At 52.5% G+C, this 16,479-nt stretch overlaps 1 protein-coding gene across 1 annotated transcript in view; it reads left to right on the top strand.

The window, feature by feature from the left end:
* Window positions 1-16,479, top strand: part of Crocc2 (ciliary rootlet coiled-coil, rootletin family member 2) — a 57,890-nt gene that overhangs the window by 14,656 nt on the left and 26,755 nt on the right. The window contains exons 4-18 of the mRNA XM_021176114.1: window positions 13-119; window positions 1,609-1,750; window positions 5,233-5,336; window positions 5,875-6,072; window positions 6,414-6,510; window positions 6,592-6,681; window positions 6,823-7,029; window positions 7,263-7,462; window positions 8,413-8,595; window positions 8,945-9,089; window positions 9,354-9,500; window positions 9,759-9,989; window positions 12,753-12,946; window positions 15,694-15,821; window positions 16,064-16,233. Of these exons, the coding sequence (XP_021031773.1) occupies window positions 13-119; window positions 1,609-1,750; window positions 5,233-5,336; window positions 5,875-6,072; window positions 6,414-6,510; window positions 6,592-6,681; window positions 6,823-7,029; window positions 7,263-7,462; window positions 8,413-8,595; window positions 8,945-9,089; window positions 9,354-9,500; window positions 9,759-9,989; window positions 12,753-12,946; window positions 15,694-15,821; window positions 16,064-16,233 (2,343 nt within the window). The remainder of the gene's footprint in view (window positions 1-12; window positions 120-1,608; window positions 1,751-5,232; window positions 5,337-5,874; window positions 6,073-6,413; window positions 6,511-6,591; window positions 6,682-6,822; window positions 7,030-7,262; window positions 7,463-8,412; window positions 8,596-8,944; window positions 9,090-9,353; window positions 9,501-9,758; window positions 9,990-12,752; window positions 12,947-15,693; window positions 15,822-16,063; window positions 16,234-16,479) is intronic.

The raw sequence follows: 16,479 nt of genomic DNA on the forward strand, positions 1-16,479 counted from the left end.
ACTCCTTGCCAGCTGCAGGCCCGCCTGGATACCACTGAGGCCCGACTTCGGAAGTCAGAGCTGGAACACAGCATGGATTTGGAGGAGGCTCTTAGCCGGCTGGAGGCCTCACAGCAGAGGTGAGACCCAGTGGGCAAGCACTCAGGGTTACAGGAGGTGCACACCCCACTATGCCTCACTCAACCCATTAGAGCTATCCTGAGTTACTGTTGCCTGTGAAAATTGGCACAGGGGAAGCACCCTGGAGGGAAGGATCAGTAGTGAGCAGAACTGGATAGCGTGCTTCTCTCCTTTCCTTCCCACTGGAGACCACTCCCATATCCTCACATGCCATGTCTCACCCCTCGGGGCCAGGGTGTGAGAAGGGAGAGAACGGGCAGTCTGCAGAGCGGGTAGCAGATTCCTTTCCTCTCCCTGTGTCACAGGCCAGGGGACAGTACAGAGCTGAGAGTTCCCTCATCACTGCTGGGTGAGTGAGACTCTCTAGTCTCCTCAGTAATGATTTATCTCTACTTCTGAGTGCAGGGAGCAAAGATATCAGAGAGGTCTGAAGCCATAATGTCCCAGCATTGAGGTCAGGGTACTCAGGAGAGCCCACCGGCAAGTGAGATCTGGCATCAGAATTAGACTGGTCCTCTGCCCACATCCTTCAGCATACATTCCCATATTCCGGAAACAGAAGCATCAATGCCATGCCTAGAGCGAGTGAGTGAGAAATCTGCTCATCACCGCACCCCCCTCCGGAATAGGTTTGGGCCAGTGGGCAGTCTCCCAAGGCACAGCCATTGCCAAATGCTCCCCAACCTCATCCCCTGAGTGTGGTGTCAGGATGCCCGCTCAGAGTACTTGGCTGGTCATCACTGCTGGTGGTGGGTTACCACAGTCAACTGTGGGCCATTGGCACACACAATCCTGGGTGCCCTTCTCTGGCTCTCCTAACCACTCTGACCACGACTCCAGAACTTCTGGCTTCAATCCTCTCTGATGTCAACAGGCCCTTTTGTTCATACTTGGCAAGAATGCACCACACCCCAGTCCCGGGAACAGCCCATGAGCCTCACTTGAGTGATCTCGCCATCACTAACATCCCGTGGTTGGCTTACCCTCCAGGAATCTGGCAGAGGGAGAAAATGCTGAAAAGCATTTTGAAAACCCATTTTGAGGGAAGAATGGCCCCGGGGGAGCCTGGTGCCTGAAAACCTCAACAGGATCCCTGGCATCTCTCAAGGAGTCCAACTCCCAGAGATGCCCAACTTCTGCCAGCCTGCCCCTCTGAGGCTCCCTTTGAGCCTCCCGGACCCTATGAATTTCTTTCTCTTCTTGGAGACAGTGGAGTGGCTAGGGGTGAGGAGGAGTTTGGGAGAATAGCATTTTGAGGCAAGAAGGATGGTGCTAAGCTGGGTCTGGGAAGAGTCCTCCTGGTGCTGGTCCAAGTAGGTTTCATTGCAGAGCAGTCAGTGATGCTCGGGAACAGAGCTGGGGCTGTGCACCTAAGTGGAGATCAGGGGCCTCAGGACTCCATTTAATCCCCTTGATTTAGGGCTCCTGGATTCTCTGTGCCTCTTTGGGAAGTCACCACACATGAAGCTGTGGGTTTTGTCCATTTAGGAGCATGGGCCTTTCCCAAGTAAACACCCTCCTTCGGCAACAGCTGGAGCACATGCAAAAAGCCAACGACACATTGGCCAGAGAGCTGACCAGAACAACACACAGCTTGGTCCGCCTGCAGCGCAAGTTGGAGCTCCAAGAGGTGCATCACTGGTCTAAGAAAGAGGTGGCCCCATACCCTGTCCCTACTTCTGCCTGTTTAATTTGGTACCTGCAGCTTGAGGGAAGCTGGTATCATGCAGTCCCTCCTGGTGAGAGCCTCATAATCCATTTTGCTTGGTCACAGCAGCCTGTGCCATGAGGGACACCTCAGGTCCCTCAAGCAAAGGAGAACAAGACTACTAGAGGGTTCTTGAACCATTCCTGGCTCTGATGTGTGACACTGTTGATCATACAGAGAGGCTGATCAAAGGATCTGGGTTGTACAGCTGCTCTTAAGCTCCTGGCCAGAAACCACCAGGGACCCACAGTCTTGCTCACTCAAAGTATAGCATCAGAGAACAATGTTACAGACCTTGGGAGATATCTAGGTCTGGTCTGCTGATCTGTCATTGGATGTGGGACTTTCTGAGAAGGGTGTGGCCTTGGAAAGATGATACCATACAACTGAAGCTAAAGGCTTCCCTTGACAGCCCTTCTCCAAAGAAGTCTGATCACACATACAAGTGTCCCTGTACACACTAGTGGCAAGATCCCCCCCCCCAAGCCACTGGAAGAATACACTCTCTCCATATGAAGGCAGGAGCTAAGGGGGAACCCCTGGGTCTGGATCCACATAGGTCCTTTCAAACAAATCCAATCCAGAGAGCCACTGGTGCCCTTCCTTTGAGGGGAAGGCAGCCACAAAGACCCCCTGCTCTCTGCCTCCTACCTACCCCACACCTGTCATTTCTGGCTGTAGCTACAGTGGAGACACCTACTGTCACCTGCAGGAGAAGGGAAGGGAAGTACTTGCTAAGATCCAAGGAGGGTGCACTGTCTCATAGAGTGTCATCAGGAAACGGGGTCTGTCATCCTAGGAGAATTGAGCACAGGCTTGCTGAGGCAGACCCATGCCACCCACGTGGCACGCTGAACAATGCTGAACAAGGCATGTCCCCAATCACCTCAGCTTTGCTGTTTATGAGTCTTTACTCCCCCTTCCTTGGAGAACTCCTCCCAGGCAGCAGCGCCTTCCTTTCAGCCCCGGAAAGGGCTCTGTCTCTGGGCTCTTTGCTGCTGCCAACCAGGCTCTGACCTCCACTGGCCCTGATTCAGCACAAGGCTGTGGGTCTCCTTGCTCAGGTGACTTGTCCCACTTTGTCTCTGGCTGGCTGTGGGTTTCTATGACACACACCACGTGGGTTGTTTCTGCTTATCCTACTCTAGACATATCCGGCCTCTGTCCTTCCTCATGACTGGAAAGGACCATTAAATCTTTCAGTATTAGCTCTGCCCACCTCTCCCTCCTCTCCCTGATGCCAACAAGACGTCTGTGCCAATTTTACGCCATCTCTAGTGCTCAGAATCATCTGAGTTCCTTCCCCTCCCTTACCTTGAGCTAGGCTAGTTTCTTCAGCGTCCTGTTCTTGCTCATCGATGTCCCCTCTGGCATCTAATCACCTTGGATTCTTCCTCCTTGGCTGAAATTACAAATATCAGATTTTCATCTTTAGGAGAATGGATTGCATCTTTTCTAAATATTCCACCCTCTGGTCGCTGTATATCCCAAGCAGCCATTTTGTGCTTGGTATCTGATGTTGGCACCGTCTGCCATTGCCCAAAATTCTGACCCCATGGTTCTGCTGACTCCTGATCATTGTCTCTTTGTGTCTTTGGTGGTCTTGTGCTAATGGGGAACTGGTTATTTTCCTTGGGACTCTGTCAAAATTCTTTGAAACCTGGGTGAATACAGGATTTTTCCAGAAAAGATTTTCAACTGCTTTTGATGGGTGCCTGGAGGTTCCAAGGGTCTGTGAACCACACTGCAGGAGGATTTAAGCTTGAGTGTGAAAACCCAGGTGTGTGCGCTTACACTGCAAACTGCATGATAGTGCACTGCAGTTCCAAACACAGGGAAGAATTGTTTCTCTTTTTGTTCTTCTCTAACACTCTAGACAGGCAGTTTCTCTGCAAGACTGTTTGCGTGTGCACGCACACACACACACACACACACACACACACACACAAGCATATATTATGGTGTGAGCAGTGTGTTTATAAGCCTGTGTGTATGGTATGTATGGTCTATGGTGTGTATGACTTGTATATGTGAAGGTGTAAATATATAATGTATATGCACATGTGTGAGGTGTGTGGGCATGAGAGAGTCCATTGTGGTGAATGACAGTCTGAGTGTGTAAGGCTATGTGAGCATGTGAGTGTGTGAAAGCCTGTATGAGTATAGTGTGTCAGTGTGTGGTATTTGTATGGGTCTGGATCTGTGTGATGTGAACCTGCCTGCCTGTGGCTGTCTGTGAGTGTCGATATATGAGAACAGGGTGAAAATACAAGCGTGTGTTGGTGGCATGTGTGGCATGTCAGAGGTGCACCCTCGAGTCTACTCACCTTTACTATGTTCCGTGCAGCTTTGGGGTGTCCGCGATGTTCGAGGAGACCCCGCTTTGGGTATTGCTCGGCTCCCCAGAGGAAAGCAGCAGGTGCTCCCGTTGCTCCTTTGAGAATGGAGTTGCACAGTGCTGGGTTCCTCACCTGTTCCATGTCCTGACTGCACATTCCCCATGTGCTAGCCAGCTCTCAGCCTTGTCAGGAAGAGGAGAGGGCCTAGCATCGAATGCTCAATGAGACAGGAGCCAACATGTCTCATCTCTGGGATGTGACAGAGCACAACCAAGTGTCCCCCTGCTATGCACCAAGGAGTACAGACACATAGTCCTGAGGTCAGGGCACAGACATGGGGTCTGCTAAAGAGTCAGGAATGGCCTCACACAGGAAGAGGTGTGGCCCTTTGCCAGGCATTCAGAGAGTGTATTCATCTGAAAGCCATGCTGAAGAGCATTGGGTGGGGATGTCATGCAAGGACAGGCAGGAGCTAGAGGGGAGGAACTGGTTCAGGGAACCCTGTGGGGGTCCCAGAGGACAGCACACAGGACACACACCGTGACTTGGGGGTGATAGATCGGTGGCACATAGACACCAAGAGCCTTCCAGGCTGCACTGCTTCCCAAAGGCTGTAGGCACATTATTCATCACTCCACCATCACAAGCCTGCTTCTTCCTGCCTGACCTTCTCTGGTAACTCCTCCTCTGCTGGCTGCTCTAGGGTTCAATGGGAGTGTTTTTATTCACCTGGTCTCTGAGAGCTCCCTAGCATCAGACCTCCCATGGCACCCAGGGGACAGGGGAACAGCCCCTCCCTCAGATGACAGCCCTAGTGCCTGGGAGAACCTTGCTCTTCTGGGTGGAGTCTCAGCAGCCCTGTTGTCTGGGGGACAACACTCTATTGCTATGGTAGGATCTGGGAAAAGTTTTCTCCTGGTGGGCATGACATTGTCTCCCATCTGGGGTTGGGAAGCGAGGCTCTGAGACTTAATAGCTAAAAACAGGGTCCCCTTCCAACCCAGGGGTGGGGTGGCAGAAGAGAAAGGAGACATGGCCTGAGTAGATACAACTTCTTGCTCTCAGAGCCAAAGGTTGAGCCTAAGGCAACCTCGAGACATCCTTCCCCTGTGGAGACAGGCCAAGGCTCTGCAGAAACACCTGGCTGAGCTTCGGGCATCCATTGAGAGGTAAGCAGATGTGCTCACTGAGTGGTACTTTAGTGGTAGGATGGGGGTCCCTCCTAGGCTGCAGTTGTGCTGGCTTTAGCTGCCCTGTGGGTAGGTGGGTGGATGAGGGGAGAGCGGGAGTTATAGAGAATGTGGGAGGAGGGCAGGGGATCGGTCTTCTCTAGATGGGAGGGTGGACATTGGCCTTCGTATGGTTTCAGAGATCCATCAAGTCTCTTCTGGATACTTCACAGGGAACTGCCCTAGGCATTCCCAGTGGCCATCAACATAACAGCACCCCATTTACACAGGAGGAAATGATAAATACCAGAAGCCAGTATCTTACTCCAAGTTGTCCTTTCTGGTTGGATCCATCCCTGCTCACTGTTTTATTTGCCTTTACCCTTGCCATTCTATGGCATACAAACTGACTCACAGAAACTGTCCATTGTTCATGTGGCCTGCCTCTCCCACTCTGAGGTCTGGCTGACAGCGTGCTGGGCCCCACGCTCACAGCAGGATCATGAGGCTCAGCCAAGATACTACTCTCATATCCCAGGGGTCTCACAGATGTTCAGGCGGACATGACCCGGACGGCCCAGCGCTTGCATATGGCCTGCCTGAGCCTCGACTCCCACCTGCGGCTGACAGCCAGCAGCATGACCAGTGACCTGGAACAGCGGCTGAGGGAGCAGGCTAGGGAGATGCTCCAGCTGCAGGGCCAATGGGCCGCTGAGAAGGTGGCACTTCAAGCCAGGTGGGCCACCAGCTCGGGCTGGCTAATGCAGGGAGGCCCAAGAGGCGCGGGCTTGAGATGAGGTGGGAAGAGTTTTCCAGGTGATTTTCCCCAGCATCCTGACATGGGGCTGCAGATCTGAGTTGGTGTGAGACCATGAAACAGGACAGCAGAGCTTAGAATGGGTGCTTTATTCCCCAAAATAGTGAGAGTTACCAAAGTTCTATAGCAGAGGAGGCATGCAGTCGGGACCCAGACTGAACTATATCCTTGGCACTGTAAGGAGGCACATCATAGGGAGGAGTCCTGATGGACCCACGGCATCCTCGGGGCCTTCATCGTCACCCTGATTCCCTCTCCAGACTCTCAGAGCAGACACTGCTGGTAGAGAAGCTCTCTGCGCAGAAGGAGCAAGGAGAGAGAGCCATCCTGACACTCAAGTCTGACATCCAGAGACTGGTTTGTGGGACAGGGAATGGGGAGCCGGGAGCTGGTGCTTTGCCGTGTGTGTCTGCTCGGCTCAGGGGTCTCTGCCCACAGAAATCCCGGCGCAGTGGTGGCCAGCTGGCAGTGGATGAACTGAGGGATGAGGTTGAATCCCTGCACCATGTCCTGGCCAGCATCAAGGAGGTATGGCCTTGCCTGGTGCTTTTCCTGGGTGCAGAAGACCTGTGGGGACCCTGATTTTAGCTGGTCCTCGTCCAGAAAGTCCTGTTTAACCGTGGCCATGCATTCTCTCTCCTCTTTTGTCGCGCTCTCTGTGATCCAAAGGTGGCCCAATCAGATGCTATGTGTCCAGAGTTGGCCTGGAGCAGCAGCTTTGAAGTCAGGGAAGCACAGGCCCGACTGCGGAGCCCACCTCGTTCTGTATCACCACACTCGCGCATGTCCCCAACTCGGACCAGCTCTCCAACCAGTCTGCATCCTGCGCTGCAGGCTGTGCAGGCAGCCATTGAGAGGCGGCAGCAGCGGAAGCAGGTGGGTGACCACAGCCCACAGGGCACCAAAGCCACAAATCTTGCCCAGCTAGGGTAGCTTTATGGAGTTTTCTACTGCCTGCCCGAGGGGGTACTGGTAGCCAGGTCTCCATGGGGCCTGCCCCTGAGCCACACAACCTGGGGAGGAGCCTCAGGTGTCTGGAGCCTTTCTAAGGGAATTGCGGTGCTCTGGCTGGCAGCTGGTCCTCACTGAGGGTCTCATTCCCTCGGCAGGAGCTGCGTCTGAAGCTGGAGTCCTCCCAAGAAGAAGCAGCGGGGCTCCGGGAGCAGCTGTCTGGGTACCGGCAGGAACTGCGGACCTCACAGAGGCTTCTGCAGGACAGGGCACAGGAGCATGAGGATCTGCTGGGCCAGCTGGAGGCCCAGAGGCAGGAGGCACAGCTCTCCCAGGCGTCTGTCCATCTCCTGGAAAGGTGAGGGAAGCAGCAAGGCCGGGCAGGGCAGGGCGGGGGCGGGGGCGGGGCGGGGCCGGGGCAGGGCGGGGCGGGGCGGGGCAGGGCAGGGCAGGGCAGTTGACCTCTGAGACGCCTCACAGCAGGAAAAGGAAAAGGCCACATCTCCATATAAAACCTTCTGGTGTCCAGGCTGCCCCTCAATCTGCACTCCCTTGCCTGCACCGCCTTGCCTGAATTGATTAGCTCCTCCCCCTTTTCTATGCCCCCTATACTGTATCTGATCTAGGCTTCTCTTCCCTAAACACAAAGGCACTGTTTGCAGATGCTCTGAGCTCTCTTTGGGGCCAGGACCATATCCTAGCCCCAGAAGCTCAGGCTTCACCAGGTTCTCCTACCGTCCCTGCTCCAGACTCCCCTCTAGGTGACCTTTCTCTACCAGTGTCCTTTCACCACAGCCAAAAGAACCCCAAGTCTACCCACTCCCCACATACCCTGTGGGTTCCATGGCTCCTTTGCAGTTACCACAGAGTTCTGAATACTCTCCTCACATGACTCTTTGACCTGGGGCTGGAGGGATTCAGAGCCACAGAATGTGGGGATCTATGGGATGTGCTGGATGCAGGCTAAGGTGTCAGCTGGTGGTAGGCATTATCTGTTGGCAAAAAGATGTCTGTGAGGATTGCCCGGGCTGCTCGTGTGGCAGAGAGCTGGGCCCTAAGCTCCTTTAAGAGGAGGGGAAGGCCATGTCCCAGATAGTGGCTACTTCATCTCAGGCAGCTAATTAGGGCCTGAGACTTTGGGTCACACAGTGTTGACTTGTCTGAACCGCTTCTGCCTTTGAAGCCCCCGAGGACCCAGCCCACCGCCACTGTCCCATACCCACTCACCCCTGGCCGTCCTCCCCAGCAAGTCTTGACAGTCTCAGGTGCTCCACCCCTGAAGCATGGTTTGGCTCCTGCTTTCCCCAGGGAGAAAGAAGCCCTGGAGACGACAATGGAGGAGCTGAGGGCCAAGGCAGACATTCGGGAGGCTGAGACCCAGAAGCTGGAGGTCACAAACGCAGAGCTGAGGAGAAGCCTTCTGCTGCGGGCAGAGCAGAAAGCAGAGCTGGCCCAGCAGAGTGAGCGCAGCCTTCGTGAGCTGGAGGCCAGGTGGGTTGTGAGGGGCTGCCGGCCAGCTGGGGTCCCTCAGACTGTGAGACGACAGGTGAGACACCTGCAAAGCACCAGGGATGGGGGGGCTCCAGCTCCCCCTGAGCTGGCCATCACACACCCATATCTCTACACCTATACCCACCCCCATCCCTGGCCCTGTGTATACAGACCACCTGTGTGTATACCTCACCCAGGCATAGGACTAGAGGCTGCTCTCAAGGGAGCACCATGCTGCTCTGGGGGTTCCTGGACTTAAAGGTGTTTGTTAGAATTTCTCTGCCTACAAGTTTGCCATGGCATCTCTGAAGAGACCACTCAACTTTGCCCTTTGGCCCCGGGGCCTCAGCCAGGGCCGTGTGGAACAGCTGGAAGAAAAGGTTTCTGGGCTCAGGAAGGAGCTGGCCACATCCCGGGAGGCACTAAGCTCAATGCAGCTGCAGAGGGACATCTTGGAGACGGAGAAGGAGAGCCTGCATGGTGCCCTGGCCCAGGTATGTGCACAAGGACACATGGTCCTTGCCCCTGCCCTTACCCATGTGGCCTGGGCCACGACCAGGGCTCCTAGTCACTGCTATTGTGCACTACACTCATCCCTGACCTCTTGCCCCCTTCCAACCATGCTGGCTGGCTGTGTCTGCTCCTAGGAACAATCCCTGGGCTACCAGTCACCAACTCTAGTCAGAACCATAATTCTACCAGGGAAACTCTGAAACCTATTCCCAGAGACAACTCTGGGTGACCACTGTGCCTCACAGGCTGAATCAGGCAATGCTGACTTGGAACTGCTGGTGACACGGCTGAAGACAGAGGGGATGGAGCAGCAGGACTCACTGGCCAAGATGGCTGCCCTGCTGGAAGGGCTTTCCCAGGACAAAGGCACCCTAAACCATCTGGTACTTCAGGTAAGGCAAGAGCCATGCCTTGGCTTCCCCAAGATGTCCCTGAACCTTCTCTGTGGGCTTGTCCTATCTTGCATCCCCCAGATCTCCTTCCTACTTGGACTGAAGCCACCATCTCCCAAGAGTAGGTGACCAGTGATCCTAGTCAGGCCTGAAGCAGCGACATTAGCATCTCCATATCAGACCTGCATGGGGTTGCTGGCTTGTGGGAACTCGGAGTGTGTGCTCCACAGATTAAATGTATTCCCACCTGCCCTGCAGCTGGAGCAGGAACGGGACCAGCTTCGGGAGCAGCAGAAGATGCTGCAGCAGGAGCAGGCTGGCATGAGAGAGCAGCTGACACAGAAGGAGCAGCAGCTAGGGTTCATTCGGGCTGAGCGGAGAAGTCTGAAGGAGACATGTGGGCACCTGGAGCAGAAACAGGACCATCTAGAGAAGCAGGTGGTCCTGCTGGGACAGGAGAGTGCCCAGCTCCGGGAGCAGGTGGGCCAGGTGAGACCAGGCTGTCAGTAATCACACATCCTGCTGGGCTATTGCTGATTGTACCTCTGAAGGAGGATGGAGAGGTGGCTCGGTGGATAAAATGCTTGCTTGCACAAACATGAGGAAGTTGGCAAGGATCTACAGGACGGAAGAGTCAACAGCAGTATATATGATTCCCTGTGGGGGCGCCAATGAGCAGGGGCAAGGGGATAGAAAAATTTGGGTCAAGACTGTCCTTCATGTTTGAGTTGGAGTTCCGCTCTGGCCTCTGGTGCTTGGTCAGTGTGTGCACAGTTGAGCTGTCCACTACTCCTGGGTTTGTTTAGTTCCTGTCTTTTGGTTGTTGGATTTCTTTGGGGTTTTGTTTTGTGTGTACAGGTGTACATGTGTGCACAGTCATGTAAAGGTCAGAAGACAGCCTCATATGTAATTCCTAGGGTCTACCCACCTTGTCCACACACACCCCATTTTTCATTTTAAAGTGTGTGTTGGGTCTACCCACCTTGTCAACACACACCCCATTTTTCATTTTAAAGTGTGTGTTTTGCCCGCATATCTGTGCACCACATGTGTGCAAGTGCTTGTGTGGGCCAGAAGAGGGCATCCTAAGATTAGGGTTACAGTTATTGGCTGTCATGTGGGTGCTGGGAATTGAATCAGCATCTTCTGAGAGACCAGCCAGTGCTCTTAACTGCTGAGCCCTCTCTCCAGCCCCCATCTACCTTGTTTATAAGACAAGGTCACTCACTGGTCTGGATCCCCAAGAGTAAGCTAGACTGGCTGATCTGTAACTTAACTGGAAGGGGTTCTCCAGGCTCTGCTGGCCCTGGGACTACACAGCGTATCACCATGCCCAGATTTTTTTAAAACATGGGTTCTGGGATTGAACTCAGATCGTCCTGCCTGTTTGCTAAGCATTATGCCTACTGAGCTCTTTCTCTAGCTCATTCCTCTGCCTTGTGGTAGAGAAGAATCAGCCCGTGTGGCCCAAGTTGAAATAATTTTTGTCTTTTGCAGTGTGTCTTGTGTGGAAACCCTGTCTCCGTTGGGCCTTAGACTTCCAGGGATGTCCAGGCATCCATGTCTCTTGTGGGAAAGCATCACCTCTTTCCGTTCTCAGGTCCTCCCCCCCCCCTTATTCTTGCCACCATTCCTCCATTTTTGTTAAAGTATAATTAACACACAGTGTGGGTGACAGGCAGACCAATGAGTTTGACAGTGGTGTGTGCACCTGGGATGAGAACATGGTTACCGGTCCAGAAGCCTCCCTCACAATCCACAGTGGGGCCCAAATGTCTAAGACCCCAGCAGCCTCTGCTCCAACATGGGGGACCCTACACTGGCTGGGTGGATAACTTGTACAAGTTTCTCTCTATATGTACTCTTTAAGACTCTTTGAGTAGTTACATGTACCATAACTCCACGTCACAGTGTGAATAAACACGACTATTTTCTCACATACCTATTGTTGGACACCTGTTCTGTTTCTGGCTTAGGCTGTAATACACAAGACTCGTGAACGCCTTTGCACACCCATTTCTCACTATTCTTGAGCACATGCACACAAGTGAAATTATGGTGGTCATTGGGAGGAGTGTGGTGAATTCTGTCATTCTGTCAGCTACTCCTGGGCCTCGAGTATTGGATATCATCTGTTTTAATTGTCAAGCTATCTTCTGCGAGATATTCTATGTATGGAGGTTTTGATTCGTGTTTCCGAGGTAACGAGTGGTCTCAGCACATTTTCATGCACCTGTTGAATTTGTGTCTTTTTCAGGCGTCTGTGTGTTTTCTGAACGTAAATTTTGCATCTTGGTTGTGTCTGTGTAGGAATCTCTCATAGATATCAATACAAACACTTTGTCAGACGTTCTGTGAATGTCTTTTCCAACTGGTATCTTGTCTTTCTGTTTTCTTAACAGTACTTTTTACAAAATATACAACTTTAATTTTGTCAAATTTCTTTTACATTCTTAATCATTGTCTATGTTGCTGTGGTGGACTCATTAGTTTTGTTTGCTTTGCTTTGCTTTTGAGGCAGTAGCCTAGAACTCACAGTGTAGCCCACACTGGCTTCAAGCTTGTAGCAACCCTCCTGCCTTAACTTTCCCAGCTTCTGGGATTATATGCACTAAACAACCTTGCCAGACTTTTTAAAAAATCTTATGATCCATGTTTCCTAGATCCTGTGGTTTGCCTAGCCCAAGGACAAAGAGTTAGCCTTCTGTGTTTTCACATGGCCTTAGCTGAGGTCTTCAGCCCATTTCATATCAATGTCACATGGATCTTTAAATATGTTACAAGTCCTTTTGCTCATCTAAGATTCACTGAGTCAGACACTCTCCCAGAAAGACTTTGAGTCAGCCTCTGGGTGACTCCAATATCACCAGAGTGTGAGAATCAAAGGTGTGCGAGATGGAGTGGAAACGCGAGCTTGCTGTCTTTCAAGCCCGTCTTTACCTGCCCAGGCCCTGCTTCAAAGGCACTCTCACGTTTGGGCTGCCTTGCTGGGTGAGTTACTTTCCAGTCACTGTGACAGAACAACTGACAGATTAAATGGTTTGAGTGAGGATATCCCCCCATAGGCTCATATATTTGAATGCTTAGCCTCCAGTGAGTGGAGCCCTTTGAAAAGATTAGAAGGATTAGGAGGTGTGGCCTTTTTGGAGGAAGTGTATTACTGGAAGTGGACCTCGAGGTTTCAAAAGTCCACACCAGGCAGCCTCCCCCGCCCCTCTCTCTGTGGCACATGGTCCCTCTTTCCTCCCCTAGGTCACAAACAAGAAACAGGCCCTAGAGAAGCAGCTGGCACAGAGCCTGCAGGACCAGGAGGCCCAGATGGACATTCTGCAAGAAGCCCTCCATGAGAAGAACACACTGTCTGAGGAGCGGGCCCAACTACTGGCTAAGCAGGAAGCCCTGGAGAGACATAGCGAGCTTGTGACTAAGGAGGCAGCTGATCTGAGGTACCAGTGTAACCGCTCGCCAGGGCGCACTTCTCATGACCTTGCCCTCAGACAGCCCATGGTGTTATGACTGCAGAGGTGCTATATAGACACAGTGACACAGGGCAGGATGTGTCTGCTGTGGGAATATGGTATGGGGTGCGTAGAGAAAAAACATTGTGCCTGTGAGGTGGTTCGGTATTAGATGAGGTGCCCTGAAGTCACCTTCCTAAAGATGAGGGACAACCCTGTCAAACCAGAAACCCAGATCAGACCAGTAAAAGAAAGATACGCAATTTCTTCCTTAAGAATATGAGTTTGGGGTGGAGCTTCAGGTCGACTGCTTCCAGAGCTTCTACCACTTCAAGGACCCTTTTCCCTCTGCTGTGTGGCTCTGAGACTTCATTCCCAGGGAGACACCTAGAGGTAGCAAGAGAGCCCATCTGAAATTTCTGTCTAGCAGATGTTTCCTAGCAGTCCTGGGAACTAAAGGCACGTAGCTGTGCAATCTAGAGTAGGGTCCACCCATGGTCCTGACATGGAGGTAGGGGAATCCTCATAACCAACAGGGCAACAACCAAAACTGGAAATGTGCCCACAGAGGCGTAGCTTAGGCTGGTCCCATTGCCTCTGCAGAGACCCAAGGCTAGCTGGTGCCTTTTCTCCCCAAAGCCTTCTCAGTCCTGAAGGGCTTCCTGGAAGACTCCCCTCTAGAACTCCAGATGCTAGGGCCATGGGGAACTAGAAGGACCCAGACCTTCCACTACTCAGGACAACCCTCTCTTAATAAAAGCTGGTGCACGCATCCCAATGGCAAGTTTGGAGGAGGCTTCCCAGGTGAATGGGAGCAGAGGGGGTCCTGGGACCTGGAAACATATGAGCCTGGTCAGAGCCCTCCGAAGGTGGGATCCAGTCTTGACCTCTGGACCCAGAGGCATGGGTACATAGCAGCCCTGAAGACCCACCAGACAATGTGCCATGATGACCAGCAGAAGCCTTGGTGGCAGGGCTGCTGGGGGCATGCCTGATCCATATGTCTCTCCATTCACGGAGTGCTGGCTGCTCGTAGACGGTGAGAGGGGCCAGGCTCCCACCCACACATCGTGCTGCAGCTGACCCACTCCCTGTGTGCCTTCACCTTGTAACACCAGGCTTCCGCACTTGGCCTCAACCACAGTGAGAGGCTCTTGAGCCTCTGTGGGAAAAGGAGCTGGACAGACCCTCAGGTTCCCTGGCTGTGAGCAGACCTCAGAGGCAAATCCAGACACACTCCTACGAGGAGGCTTCAGGGCCGCTCAAAGGAAGGATGTTCTCCATACATAACGGAGAAAAACTCCCTGGCAGAGGGCATGTTCGCTCATGAAACAGGGAATGTGTAGTGTTACAAAAGGAACATGGTATGGCATGGCAGACAGTGAGGTTTCTAGGGTGTGTAGCCTGGGCCCAGAGGACTTTTCCCTCACATATCAAGGGGTCCTGGTAGATTTCTGGTGCTCTTCAGAACAATACAGGAGTTGTGGTGAAACTGTCAAACCGGTCAAAGGCCCTGTCTCCCCCCCCCACACACACACACACCCATGGACAGCATACCTTGCTGCTGTGTTATGGAATGTTCCTGGTGAGAACAGAGCTCAGTGACAAACCATGCTGGCGGTGCTGGGTTAGTCGGTCCCTGCTGGGCTGACCATCAGCAAGTCAAGCTGTTTTCAGTAACCCACACAGGAAGTGGGCGCTGTTGTGGGTTGCTACATCTCATTCCATGTGTTTTCTGAACAATGACCTCTGCACACAGATACACACAGGCTACTTTCCCCCCACTGCCTGCAACACTCTAGGTCTGTTGGTTGTCCTGGGCAACCTCCCCCTTGCTGAGCGCATGATGCTGCATGCGTTAGATGCACCGTGATGACTACACCATTTCCCCCTTTGCTGGCATTCCAGCCACGTCCAGCTCACAGCCTGTGTAAAGCTATAGTGGGCATCCTGGGCATCCATTTCTGGCTGTCAGGTGTCTCTAGAATTGGTATCTGGGTGAGGTATTGCCAGGGCAAGGTCAGCATGCTTAGTCTCCCCCAGCACTCCCTTGCTAACACTAGGCATGATTGCCTCTAAGTCTTCGTTAATCTGCTATATGATAAATGGCACTGTCTAGCCATAGTTCAAATCTCCCTGGGTCCTAATCTCTCCTGGTTAAGTACATTTCACATGCTTTTGTCTATTTGATATTTGCTTTGTAACTGTTATTTTTCTCATTTTGCTGACTTTGTTATTGATTGGCCAGAACTCTTTGTATATGATAGATACTTATCCCTATGTTTAAATACTAAATATAGATTTTCTTCTCCCAATTTTGCCCCTTGTCATCTTCTGTTTTTCATTTTTAAAGATCAATTTCTTAAGTTAGAGGCAAAGTGATGGGTTTCATTATCTGCCCTTTCCTTCCAAGCTGATTTATGGAATCTCTTCTGTGGAAAACTATTCCTCCCGCCTTTAAGTGTATCCAGATATGTTGGCCTCTTTTTCCCCCCTTCTGGCTTTCATGTCAGGCTTAAGGAGATTAAAATATCCTCTGTATTTGTTCTATTTTTATAGTTCTGAGTTATTCTGCCGTGACTTGTTTATTTTGTTTCATTTCTGGCTTTGGTTTTTCATTTGGCCTGAAACGTGTTTTTGCATATGGCATTATGATTGGTTCTTACATGTGCAAACTAAGGAGACACCTCAGGACCATGTGGATTATGTGCCTGCTATCTGATGCTTCACCACAGGGCTGAGAGGAACTCTCTGGAGAACAGCCTCTTTGAGGCCCAGCGACTGACAACGCAGTTGCAGACCCAGCAGGAACAGCTAGAAGGAAAGGCTGAGGCTGCTCAGCTCGCTCGCCGGGCCTTGCAAGGTGCTACATGGGAGGACTCTCTGCCCGCCCTCTCCCCAAGGCACTGTTGGGAGGAACTCAGTCCCTGAGCTAAGACATGAGGTGTAGCCACAGGGTTGGTATGGAGGCCTCCTGCCCTCTACTCATTCGTGGTACCCACGCCCCCACTTAACTCACCCACCATGTGCTAGCCACACCCACCTCTTAAGTGGGCGGTTTTAAGGGAGAGGAAGCACCGTGATGACACATCTGACCCTTCACAGTGGAAATGGAGCGGCTGAAAAGTGACTGGGAAGTCCGAGAGACAAAGCTGCAGTGGGACCTGGGACAGCTGCAGCAGCAGGCTGCGCAGCAAGAGCAAGAGGCACAGCTGGCCTTGGAGCGCCAGGAGCTGGCGCACACAGAGGACCTGGCCCGGCTGCACAGGGAGAAGGTCCGTCTTCCGGGGTCCACTTGGCCACTCCCTAGTGGTCTGCCATGTCCTCCCAGCAAGCAGAGGTAGTAGAGCAGAGAGAGGAGGGTCCTGGCTGCTCTTCATGGTCTAAGAGGTCAGGGAAGGTCTTGTATGGTGTCCAGGAAGGACCACTGATGTCCAGGGCAGGCTCCTGCTCACAGAGGGACCCTAGAGGACCTAATGCCCTAGCCCCAGGCTGATAGACCAGAGCCTCATTTTCATTAG

Source organism: Mus caroli, chromosome 1, assembly GCF_900094665.2.
Source record: "Mus caroli chromosome 1, CAROLI_EIJ_v1.1, whole genome shotgun sequence".
Taxonomy (NCBI): Eukaryota; Metazoa; Chordata; class Mammalia; order Rodentia; family Muridae; genus Mus; species Mus caroli.